General features: G+C 39.5%; 1 protein-coding gene across 3 annotated transcripts in view; it reads right to left on the bottom strand.

The window, feature by feature from the left end:
* Positions 1 to 2,038: 2,038 nt before the first annotated feature.
* The window catches only part of sh3gl2a (SH3 domain containing GRB2 like 2a, endophilin A1), a 31,023-nt gene continuing 20,607 nt past the window's right edge, over positions 2,039 to 12,454 (bottom strand). For 2 of the 3 annotated variants that reach the window (XM_063218338.1, XM_063218340.1), the window contains exons 5-9: positions 11,977 to 12,110; positions 9,531 to 9,689; positions 7,880 to 7,986; positions 5,062 to 5,186; positions 2,039 to 4,839 (exon numbers count right to left, since the gene is read on the bottom strand). In XM_063218338.1, coding sequence (XP_063074408.1) covers positions 4,643 to 4,839; positions 5,062 to 5,186; positions 7,880 to 7,986; positions 9,531 to 9,689; positions 11,977 to 12,110 — 722 coding nt within the window. In that variant the 3' untranslated portion in view covers positions 2,039 to 4,642. The remainder of the gene's footprint in view (positions 4,840 to 5,061; positions 5,187 to 7,879; positions 7,987 to 9,530; positions 9,690 to 11,976; positions 12,111 to 12,454) is intronic. The other variant, XM_063218339.1, reaches the window with a different exon arrangement.

Below are 12,454 nucleotides of genomic sequence, written 5' to 3'. Positions count from 1 at the left end.
GAGAAAACCTTTCCTCACCCACAATCATAAACGCAAACGTCTGGAGTTCGCCAAGCGGTATTGGGGCTTCAACTGGGACCGTGCGCTTTGGTCAGATGAGACCAAGATTGAGCTTTTTGGCAACAAACACTCTAAGTGGGTCTGGCGTGCCACGAAAGATGCACATGCTGAAAAGCACCTCATACCCACTGTGAAGTATGTGGGTGGGTCAGTGATGCTGTGGGGCTGTTTCGCTTCCAAAGGCCCTGGGAAGCTTGTTAGGGTGCATGGCATCATGAATGCTTTGAAATACCAGGACATTTTAAATCAAAATCTGTTGCCCTCTGCCCGAAAGCTGAAGATGGGCCGTCACTGGGTCTTTCAGCAAGACAATGACCCTAAACATATGGCCAAATCTACACAGAAATGGTTCTCCAGACACAAAATCAAGCTCCTCCCATGGCCATCTCAGTCCCCAGACCTCAACCCCATTGAGAACCTGTGGGGCGAGCTGAAGAGGAGAGTACAGAGGAGAGGACCCAGGTCTCTGGATGATTTAGAGAGATTCTGCTAAGAGGAATGGCTGAAGATCCCTCTTTCTGTCTTTTCCCATCTTGTGAAACATTATAGGAGAAGATTAGGTGCTGTTTTGTTGGCAAAAGGGGGTTGTACAAAATATTAACAACAGGGGTGCTAATAATTGTGACACACATTATTTGATGTCAAATAATTATTTCTTTATGTGGGATTTTTTCCCCACTGAATAAATGCACTTGTATTGAAGGTTGGATTTTTCTCTTTTTTTCCATTAAGGTCCCATATTATTTAGAAAATAATAATAATAATTGGAAGCTATAAAACACATCTCAACCAGGGGTGCCAATAATTATGGAGGGCACTGTAGATTACTTGTGTTTTGTACATTCGAACAGGCTGTCCTCCACACCGGTGGGAAACTTATGTTTAGAATAGAATGTGTCTTTAACATGGTAGCTGCAATTTTTGAGTGAAGAAATTGCTTAATATTTGCTAGAAAAGTAAAATGAGATTTAAAAAGGGCATACCTTATTGATATGTAAACATAACCATGTCTTGGTATAAATGGACTGCATTAAAATCATACGGGGTGACACCAACTCCACTAAGTAATTGTATGTCAACTTCAAATTTCTTTTGAGTCAAGTTTTTTCAAAAGTCCAATCTGTGTTTTATATTACATTACATTATTTTATAATTTGAACCTCAAAGCTCAAAATGACACTTGGAGAATATAGCCTACAGTATGTGAAAGAAATGCATAATATTTTATTTAGAATTCAACATCTGTGAAATTCCCAATTTAGAACTTCTATGTAGGCCTCCAGTTCAGTTGTGTAAGTTAACAAAAGGGTAAACCTAACAGCTAAAAAAAAACATTTCGTAAACATCCAGTTGCCCTTTCCCTGCTTTCATATCCTATTGCAATTAAAACTGACTGACCACAATATCGCCTACATTAAGCAAGTCATATTTTAAAATATCACAATAGCGAAAAGTCACAAAAAGGAGAGAGTCTGTAAAAACAGGACTTGTGTCATATACTGTAGCCTAATGCTAGTTTTGGCCCAAGAAGCTTTCTATTTTCCATTTCACTACAACTCTCCCCTCAACTGTCATCCACAGTCCTGAGTGGTTCTGCCTCCAGCCAGAACAAATGTCTTATGGATAAATGTCTTATGTCATGCTGTACTGTTTGTTTTATTGTTATGTTTCATCATGCTTACCGGTACCTATTTTAGGACAACAGATAAAATTGAGCAACTATGCTAACTCCGGCATATTTGTATTGATGCTTTTTAGCTGATGTATTGATGAATGAGCACTGTCCTAATCAAATAAATGAATGAATGAAGCTGAGGTCTGTTACACTCATTCAATCACCGGCTTACCCAATTCCAACTCACAACACACATACCGTAAGAGGACAGTGCCACCTAGTGACTGATGGGCCCCATGTCAATGTTTGGCAGGCAGTAAAAGAATTGAACACAGAGATCAAACAAGCAAATAGTATACAATGAACTGTGTCTTAGTATTTATTTAAGTTACACTGAAATTACGTTTTATACATCGAGCATGTCATCCAATTCAGGAAGGGAATCAAAAGAAAAAATAAATAAATAAAAGAAGATTAAGAAAAAATGCTGTTCAACAAAGGTCTTCCTTAAACATATTGCCTTCTGGTGTGTGTGTGCGTGCGCACGCGCCTGTGTGTGTGTGTGTGTGTGTGTGTGTGTGTGTGTGTGTGTGTGTGTGTGTGTGTGTGTGTGTGTGTGTGTGTGTGTGTGTATGTGTGTGTGTGTGTTTTTCTATGCCCATATTTTACTTGTCACTTTTACAAAAAATAAGATACAATAGCATAAATGCATGGCTAACATACACACAGGAAAACAAAGCACAGTAAAGCTGTCCTCATTGAGGGCAAAGAGACAATTTGTTTTTTTTTTAAATAATAAATAATAAAACAAATATTATGCCTGACATTACATAAATTATGATATTAATACTTATTTTAAGAAATGGAAGTACGCAGCCAGTAAAAACTATATTCCAGGTAATTCAGCCAAAACTTGTGCTTCGTGAAATAAAAATGAAAGCGATAATTTTAAGTTGGAGACTTTTTGGGTTGGTTGAACAACATGCTTTGTATTAGCATTCTCTCATACTCAGGTCCTTAGTTTTCATTCGTTACTTTTCAAAGACACATTTGTGAGAATGATGAAACAACAAAAAGCACTGAAACATTAAAAACGTACCCTTAAAATATATTTATATATATAGAGATTTTTTTTCAATAAACATTTACTCGATGGTGACACAATCCATGACAGGTCAGTCATACACACACAACTTGGTCATGCTGTGTGTATAGCATTAATTCAAAAATGATTCATATTACTGGCTCAGTTACATGCATTTTCCAGATCTGTTTATATTAGCTATCCCTGCCTGTCAAATGCCCCCTGGTTTGGACTGAGATTCATCTGTAGAGGACAAACGCAAGCTCAGCCAGTGTGAACACAGCTCCATGTGATGAGAAAGCACAGTGATGCCGACAGCACATTTGCTCCCAGATGTGTTTTACCTCGCTGTCTTGCAGTTGCAGCAATTGCATGCTCTTTCAACACAGTAAGGGATGCATAGAAATATTGATCCTTACCAGAACACAACTGAGTGGTACAGTGACAGAATGACAATTTGTATTTCAGTGGAGGGTCATCTGTTAATGTTGAAAAATCAGAAACTCTCTGTGACGAATGCATTCTCATCATACTCATGTCCCTTAGTCAAAACCTTCTATTAATGAACGGACATTCCCCTTTTTAATTATAATAAAATAAACATCAATGTATATTTAGATTTTTACTATAAAAACACAACTGATGTGGGATGTCAGAATATCATATGGATGAATGAAGCTCAAAATATACAGTATTTTGACTCTGAAACACTATATTTCTCTGTTGGTTATAGCACAACACAAATACCATTTCTACACTTATTCTGACATCATTTAAGTAGAACATTATTTTCTTTTTATTTTTTGTATATTTTATAGGAAAGTAATTCTCAATTTTTGTTTACATCACTCATACAGACTTCACATGATCTTGAACTTGTTCTTACAGATATTTAAATCCCCGTAGTTTAGTTACCGGCTCTGATGAACAGGCGACCTGGTACGGCATGAAATGAAACTACAACAGCAATAGACTGGACACCAGGCAGTATGAGAAGACCATACTGACAAACACAGAGCGTTTGTCTCAGCCAATGGATCTTGCTCAGCAGACAACGTGTAGCACAGTGCATCTCTGTTTCCTGCCATAAAATATATCTTGTGTGGTGAATACAACGTGAATGAGAAGAGTGACCGATGCAAGCAGGTGAACAATACAATGAGACTAACGCTTGTGAAATGCTCAAGTGCGTTTCCTCCCCTGCAGATTATCGGAACCATGCAAGAGGACGAGCTACCGTTCTAAACTATAATAATCTTTATTTAAGCTTAATTTGGCTTCAAGCCAGTGAAGGAATCATGTCTAAACTATACATTATACTGTTGCTAAAAGATAGAAAAACAAGTAAGCTTTGGGACAAGAACTAGTTGCATTTTCATATACTAGCAGAGTAGTTTCAATAGGTGCAAAGACAGAGGAACATCCATTTTTAAATTGCGGTGGAAGTAGGTGAAAACAAAGCCAAACCAAGCCAAGCCAAGAGGAACAAGGAGACTGGTTAACGCAGACTTGTGGTAAACTCATCAGACATACACAATATATCCTCCATCCCATGCCCTTTCCCCACCAGAAAAATAATTAACAAATAAATAAATAAAGCCCAACAGCTAGTTATGACCTGGCCTTGATGATCACGTTTACAACAGCAAGCAAATACTCCTTACTGCTTCTTCAGAAACTCTTCACATTGTTCATATTTTGGATAGCATGACACTGTGCTGCAGTGGCTGTTTTTTTTTTTCAAGTCCTCATTTTGTGGCATTTGTCAACTTTTCAGCCTTGTGTCCTTCTGTGGAAGAAGGGGTCACCAGAGATGGTCTGATCATCAGGAGCGAGGGGTTTGCAGGGAGAGGCGAGATACAGTATGGCGAGGTTGAGGATGCTTAGTGGGGCAGGGCTACCAGCACATCCACATAGTTGACAGGGAAGAAGCCGGAGCGGCCTTGGACCATGCCCTCATACCAGTTGTCATCAATCTTATTGGTCAGAGTGATGATGTCACCCTCCTTGAAGCCCAGCTCACCTTCATTTTCGGGGTCGAAGTCATACAGGGCACGGCAGCATGGCTGGTCCATTGGAGCTGGAAGCCAAGAGATAAGGGAATAAAAAGGTAAAAGGGCAAACCATTAATAGAGTAGAAGTAGTCAGGCAATCAGGAAAAAAATCACACAGTTCTGAGTCAAAAAAGATTTAAGAAGTGAATTCAGAGTTTTTTCCAGCAATTAGCGCTAACATTTAACACTGGGTGAAGCAGCTGTATGTAGGTTTGTTGACTGATTTCTAAGACTTATGCCCTTCTCACCTGGAGACCTGGAGGGTCCACTGTGGCCAATGCTGCCATTGTGGTTCTCACTGATTGCGAAATCCATGGAGGTGCGGGGCTTGGGGACATACTCTTTCCTTGGTTTGTTGGAGGCTTCCTTTATCCTACAGACAGGGCAACACAATGAGAAACACGTTGAATATTTCATCAGAATAGTGCACCTACTCTTGCAAAAGGAAAGTGCACCTACTCCTATTTGAAAACTACAGTACTATTTTATACAGGCGTGACAACTGCTCAGGGGTGAAAAAGGTGAGCAGGGTGTGCAACTGCGTAACCCACCCAACAAAAGAGTTTATTTCAGGGGACAATACTTGTTTAATTTCCCTAATGAATAAAATTGAGTCTCTTGGTTGGCCTGAAAAATGTCAAGCTGACAATCTAAAGCCTGCATTCATCTGTGATGGGCAAGTATGGCGGTGGAAATGCACGTTTTCTACAATAACTTTGATATTTTGTGAGGCAGTGTTCAGACTTCTGTACACCAATTTTCCTATGACTTAACATTCCATGCAAGGCATTATGTCAGTGTGTAGCCTGAGAAAAGAATCCCCCAAGTGTCAACATCTCACAACTCGCGATGATTTGAAATTCACTCACTAGGAAAATGATTTAAAGTGTAACTTGCAGGTTAAACACCATTAAATGTCATTTTAAGAATACCAATACAACAATTTGAATGTAAGATATATCAAAAAAATGAATTATTGCATAAACAATATTTTTAGAAAAAGAAGCGACCGTCCTTTTTGATTAACACACATTTAGAACCTGACGCTGATAGAGGCAGTCCCCGCGTTCTCCGGTGACAATTGAAGACCTAAGCCGTGCAGAGAATCGGCCAGATTCTAATAACACCTTTCTAGACCTATAGCCTACTTTCAACAAGTTAAACGGCCTTAAACATTGGCGGTATCCACGAGATATTCCCTACTGTGCACGGTTTTATCATATATATATATATATATATATATATATATATATATATATATATATATATATATATATATATATATAAAGTGTAGGTGCTTGTGAACATCTCGTCCATGTCAATGTGCCGGAGGGTGTGCCAGACAGTTTTTGGGTGGCACTTCATTAGGCTATAAAATAACATTGTTAACCCAATAGAATGTCTGATTGATGTAGGCCTAAACCAGGGGTCCCCAAACTTTTTTTCTCTGGGGGCCACATTATCGTTCCTGACTGTGATCAGGGGCCGGGATCAATCATGTGGGCTTTATACTAGGCCATTGCCTGTTATAGCCATAATTTCTAGCATAAAATAGTTCAGCATTACAAGTGATTGGCAAAAGAAGTGAGTACTTCACATGCCTTTCAATTTAAAATACCACAGGTATTCGTTTTAATTTCTAATAACCATGTAAAAATAGCAAGGAAAGGTTAGAAACATATGGTGATTGACAGTTTATGAGTGATACAATAGAAATGCTAGGCCTGTTTATATTACAGTGAGATATTATATTACAGAGAGATAAACTATCAAGACAAGAAACTTCTGGTGATTCACACTTGGTTAGTGAAAATGAAACTGTAGGAAGGCCTGTTCATAGACAAAATAAAATACTTTAAAAATATATTTTATCATTATTTTTTTCTGTAAGGATTGCTTCTTTGGGCCAGTTCAAATGGTGAGGTACAGAGAGGTGGAGGGCCGGTCAAAGGGGCTTGGCGGGCCGCATCCGGCCCCCAGGCCTTAGTTTGGGGACCCCTGACCTAAACTCTAAATATTATTTGTACAGTATAGCATATCTAGTTTTATATTTTCGATATTTTTCCTCATTGCGGAGGCTCTCAGTCGTATCCAGAGGCCGGCAGAGGTGTAGCCAAAAAGAACCTCCCTCCCCATCAAATGGCTAGGCTACTCATCTCACTGTCCCACCACCAAGCGTTTTTATTGCCCCAAACCCCCACATTTCATTTGCATATGTACAGTATGTGAAGATTATCATTGATTCATGTCGTGTCAATTAGGCTATGGACTTCTTTTGGAGTTCATTCCCTTGCGCGCCACTTTGCTGTAGCCTAGAAGCTTGACACTTTTGACTTTATGGCGCTTAGCTGTTTTATTTAAAAAATATATATGCTTCCGAACCATACAAGATACACTGGTTTAGGACTGCTAGAAGGAGAAAACCTCTTTGTCTACGTAGCCTATCCACATTTCCATCTGATTTTTTTCTGAAGCTGATGACTGCCTCATGCTCTGATTCGGTCAGTAACCGAATAGAACTACCCTCCGGTGCGCTGTGTCACTCTTGTGCGTGGAGTGGACAGTGTGAAATTTGCCAAATTGGGTCGTAGCATGGCTTCAACTATGTGATGTACTCTTGAGGGGTGACCAGGATTTCAAACAGTTTTTATTGTCTTGCGATGATAGGACGATTGGTGATAGCAAGCTGGTCCTGAGGTGGAAACGTGTGGTAAACATGTAGCCTACACAAAACGAGGAGACACTCATTACAATAGTATGTCGGTGGGATTTCTGTAGAAGCTCCTTCTTGGCTGTGCTCACATGTCTATATGGTGATTAGTCCATCGAAATTGTGGGTGTCTGGCTTGTGAAGTATGAAGAGAGAAGTATCTAGCCCTATTAACTTTTCTGCTCATAAACATTCCAAACACTGCACAAAAAGAATGTGTTTGTTGTAATTTGAGAGAGGAATACCGTGCAACATATTCTGAAGCGTTCATAGTTTTTGACGATGAGCATTATAAGGGCACCTACCAGTTGTATAACCAGAATGTGCCACCTTGGAGCTTAGGAAAAAGCACTGACCTTTCATCCATCTTTGAGTTGAGACGCTCCAGGATCTCAGTGGACTGTCTATGGTAGTCCACCTGGGCCTGCACCAGAGCGGCAAGCTGGCTCACCTGTTCAATCTGCTGGTAAAACACAAGAGACGCAGGGACAAGTGTTACGTACAGCCGGCGCGGCTACGGTCCTATGGGATGGCTATTAAAATGTTTGAGCACAATATTAATGACTGTCAAGTAAAGTGCACTATTTTGAAGATGTATCCCCTTTTCCGAATTGTCTGCAATAAAATAGATTGATAGTAACCAATTTTTGGATGTTTGCTGCCGTCTCTGTTATTTGGCTAATTTGGGTTTTTGTCTGAACTGGCTTTAGAATAGCCTTCTATAGGCATGTCCATATCTGTTCTTAAACAAGCCTCTTTGTTTTCAAGAATGTGCCACTGGTGGTGTTCACTGGTATTCCCTAACATGTTTTGTAGTAAAACATGACTTCTGTCGTGATTAATACATTTTTTTCAATCAAAAAATGGCAAATAAAAATAACAGAAGTCATATTCCGCTTTCAAACTTGTTAGGCAATGCCAGTACCCCTAACACCCCTAACCACTTAGTGAGAGCATACTATCAAAAAACAAAATGTTTAGGCTGGTTTAAGAACAGATTTGGACATGCCCATAAAATGCCATTATAAAGCCAGTTGAGAGAAAATCCACGACTACGGCAGCAAAAAATGGGTGAGGACCACTTTACTTTATTGCAGAAAATTCAGAAAAAGGGCTAAATGTCCGAAATAGCCCACTTGTCCTTGAAGTTTTCTCAGGCTTTTCTGCAATGGCTAATGGCCATTCAGCTCAACAGTTCACAATTTGATCCTCCATACTCCCTTGACACCTCAGATGCCATTTCAAACTGCTCTTTACATGGAGGAAGAGCTAGGCTCTCCAGAAGGTCCTCTTAGAAGTGGAATGATTTTCTTTGACTAGGTTGTGGGAGAACCACCTTCTGAAAAGGTCTCTTAGGATTTATTTGGCACCAAATTTCATAAAATCACTAGTGATGATGTCATTAGCTAATCATAACATTAACTGATAATTACAGAATTGTTTACCTTAAAGGGGAAGTTTAGTATTTCACAAACCATCTCAAAACGGAGCTTTAAGTGTAAAATACCGAATGTCCCCTTTAAAGGGCCTTCATTACAATTTAAAAATATATACTCATCTCTCTCATTAGCCCATTCACCGAGTAATGTCACACCTAGTAGCACCTAACCTTACTAAAAGGTTGGTTTTGCCTAATGTATTATATGTGCAATAAATAAAACAAGAAATACGACACAGGTGCCAGTGCATTGACATGGGATAAAAGGGACATTCAAGAGGCAACTACAGACGATAAGGACCAATGACAGACTAGGGCAGAGAGATGGAACCAACAGGATTACATGCCAGCACAGCTGAACTGGGCTGACTGGTGGAGAAATGTAAAATGTCAAGATTACCAGGGACTGCCATGAGGGGTGAGACGACATAAGAAAAAAAGAAACAGAATAACCAACATACACCAACACACAAATGGACATGCGATGCCATGATATGTTTAAATGGTTTGACATGGAACAAATTAAACGGGAGGGTTTGATGTAACACAAGCAGAAAAGAGATCCTTACGTCACTCTCCAGAAGATTGAACATGCTCTGCTCAGTAATATCTTTGGTCTCGTCAAACTTCTCCAGTGCCTGCTTGATCTCGTCATCGGTCACCTTGCCCTGACGCTTCTTCTTATAGTCAAAGTCCAAGCGGCGCCCCTCCAGTTTCTTTAGGTGATGCTGGAAGACACAGAGATGGGTTAGGCAAACAAATGCAGCATGCAGAAGCAGAGATAGAAGTTGGAGAGAAAAAAAACAGTTTTAAATAAACTCACAAACTCACAACAAGAGTAGAGAGAACTGGTGATACATGGCAATTAAGGCTAAATCATTTTTTGTTTCACTTCCAATCAAGCAATCTAGCTATTGCTCTTTAAAGACAAGTGGACTACTTTTGAGACATCCCAGCCATGTACATTATATTTAAAGGATGGCAAATCCACTTTTTTTAAGGTAAATTACACCCAGTACACTTGCCAAACAAGACCCTAGCAAAGCAGGTGCAAAACTAGGCACTGAACTTCATATTTGTACCATTTTGAAGTGCCAATATGATAAAGGAATGGTTTGTAAGGAAATGCACGATGTCCATCATCAGAAAACATTCATAACCAATCCCAGTTTGGCAGGATGAATTTGCAAATCACTGGACAGCAGAGGGATAGGCGTCAGGCTGAAGCCTAGTCGATTAGCAAACTAATTCTGTTCTGCAACGCTAGTATGCATAGAGCATACTATGATGAGGAAATACCGGTAGAATATTTTCACTCAGAATATTACACACTCCATTGGAATGTAAAAGTTGACTTTTACATACATTACACTTCAACAGGGCACACATAGCAAGGATGGTTCCTTTAATATTAATGTCACATGACATGTGCCAAATTGTAAAAATAAGGAAAAGAGATCACATAATTTTAGTACGTAGGTCATTACACTGTCTCCCAGTGAGGTTTAGAATTGAATTTAAACTCTTCAGATTGTCTTTCAGTCACTCAATGGCCTAGGCCCTAAATATGTTGCAGATATGCCAGAGCAATATCATCCTAAACAATGCCTTGGGTCCTCAGAGTCTCCTCTACTGGTCGTGCTTAGGGTCAAATCCAGACAGGGCGAAATGCCATTTAGCCATTATACGGTCATATGCTGGACCAGCTTCCTGTTGAAATTAGAATTGCCCAAACAGTATAATGTTTTTAAAAGAAATTAACAAAGCTTTTCTTAGTCATCTGCCTTTGGTTAAGGTTAGTGATCTCTAATTACCTCCGCCAAGGAGGTAATGTTTTCGGTCGCATTGGTTTGTCTGTTTGTCTGTCTGTCAGCAGGATAACTCAAAAACTTGCAAACAGATTTGGCTGAAACTTCATGGAGTAGTTAGTAATGACCCAAGGAATGAGTGATTAAATTCTGGTGGTGACCTGGAGCACGAACCAGAACCAGGACCTTTTTAAAGATTCTTCACCATTGCTGGCCTATAAATCTAGACGCCACTAGTGATCAGACATTGAATTGTGGGAACTCCAAAAAAAGAAGACAGAAAGACTTGAAAGAGTGTAACATTGTCAAATGTTCTATCAAGCAGTTCTATCGGAGTGCTTCTAGTTGCTATTGCAAACTCGGCTCTTCAACAATACAAAACGGTTGGCATTACTGCTATTGAGCATACTAGAATATTTTTGGATGGTCAATTATTGTAACGCAGTAGTCATGCCTGATTGAGGCACAAGGGTAACATTGGCTATGCTCTTTGTTCACTGACTGAAAGTGATCACTTAGAAGAATTCTACTGCTACGGATGTTATTAGCCAACTATTGATTGAGCAATCCTGGGGGGTGGCCGGTAGGTCCAGTTACTTTTTATTAACTCAGACCACCAGCTGAATCAGCTGATGCATTAACACTGACTGAGAACCAATTCTTAGATTCCCCTTGAAATAAATTATTCGAAAAATACTTGAAATACATTTTCTATGGCTTTCACATACTAAATCCACACGCATATTCTCGTGTTTTGAAAGACTGCATTAAAATGAGATTTTAATGACCACCATTTATCCAAGAATGTCCAAATCTGTGGTCAGGATGCAGGCAGATACAAAAAGCATGACTTGTCTTAGAGAGCAAGACTGAAATAGTATTTGAATATGTGAGAGATATTGAGTACGTGTTGGCTATTTGTGCTGCTTTCCCCCCCTTCATTGTAAACCAGCTCTTGACCAGTTATTCTACTGCTCTGGTTCACGTGTTCTGAAGCCAACGGTTAGAAATAGATACCATCTCCACACAATGAAACAATATAATGTGTTTAAACATCTAGATAAACAGTACACTATAAAAACCTACATTGTCGCACAACGCTCGGAGAGATACCGTACACATCATCTTGTCTCACTTCTGAGAAGAACCCATTTCTTTGTTAAAGTACGCTCTCCTGCCCTGAGCGTATATTAGGCCTAATCCTCACCGCAATCTCCTTGAGGTCCTTGTCATGCAGGTTCTGCAGTGGGTCAATGAAGTTCTGCTTGACCTCCATGTCTAGAGCGTCCTTCACCTCACCCAGTTCACGCATGGACTCTCCAACGTCAATAAGGGCAAGGCCTTCAAAGCAAAGCACACACAAACACTACAGCTCAGTAATGGAAATCAAATCAGGCCTGCTGCATTCACAAGCATTGCCTTGGCCCAACCAATGGATTTGTTGTCATGTCAAAGGAAGTATTACAGAGACATAGGAATTGAACAGTACATTCTATTAACATTATGGCTAAAAGGATTAAAACAATACACTCAATTAAACTCACAGTAAATAAAAAACACCAAACAAAATTAAAAGGTCACAACAAGCTTTCGACTAAAAAGTGATTTACAGAAACACCATTTACATAAAACCTTTAAAACATCATATAAAATGTCCCATCGCAACAGTGGCAAGAATCTAATAA

This window comes from Engraulis encrasicolus, chromosome 16, assembly GCF_034702125.1.
Source record: "Engraulis encrasicolus isolate BLACKSEA-1 chromosome 16, IST_EnEncr_1.0, whole genome shotgun sequence".
Lineage (NCBI taxonomy): Eukaryota > Metazoa > Chordata > Actinopteri > Clupeiformes > Engraulidae > Engraulis > Engraulis encrasicolus.
This window is presented reverse-complemented; position numbering and strand designations above follow the sequence as displayed.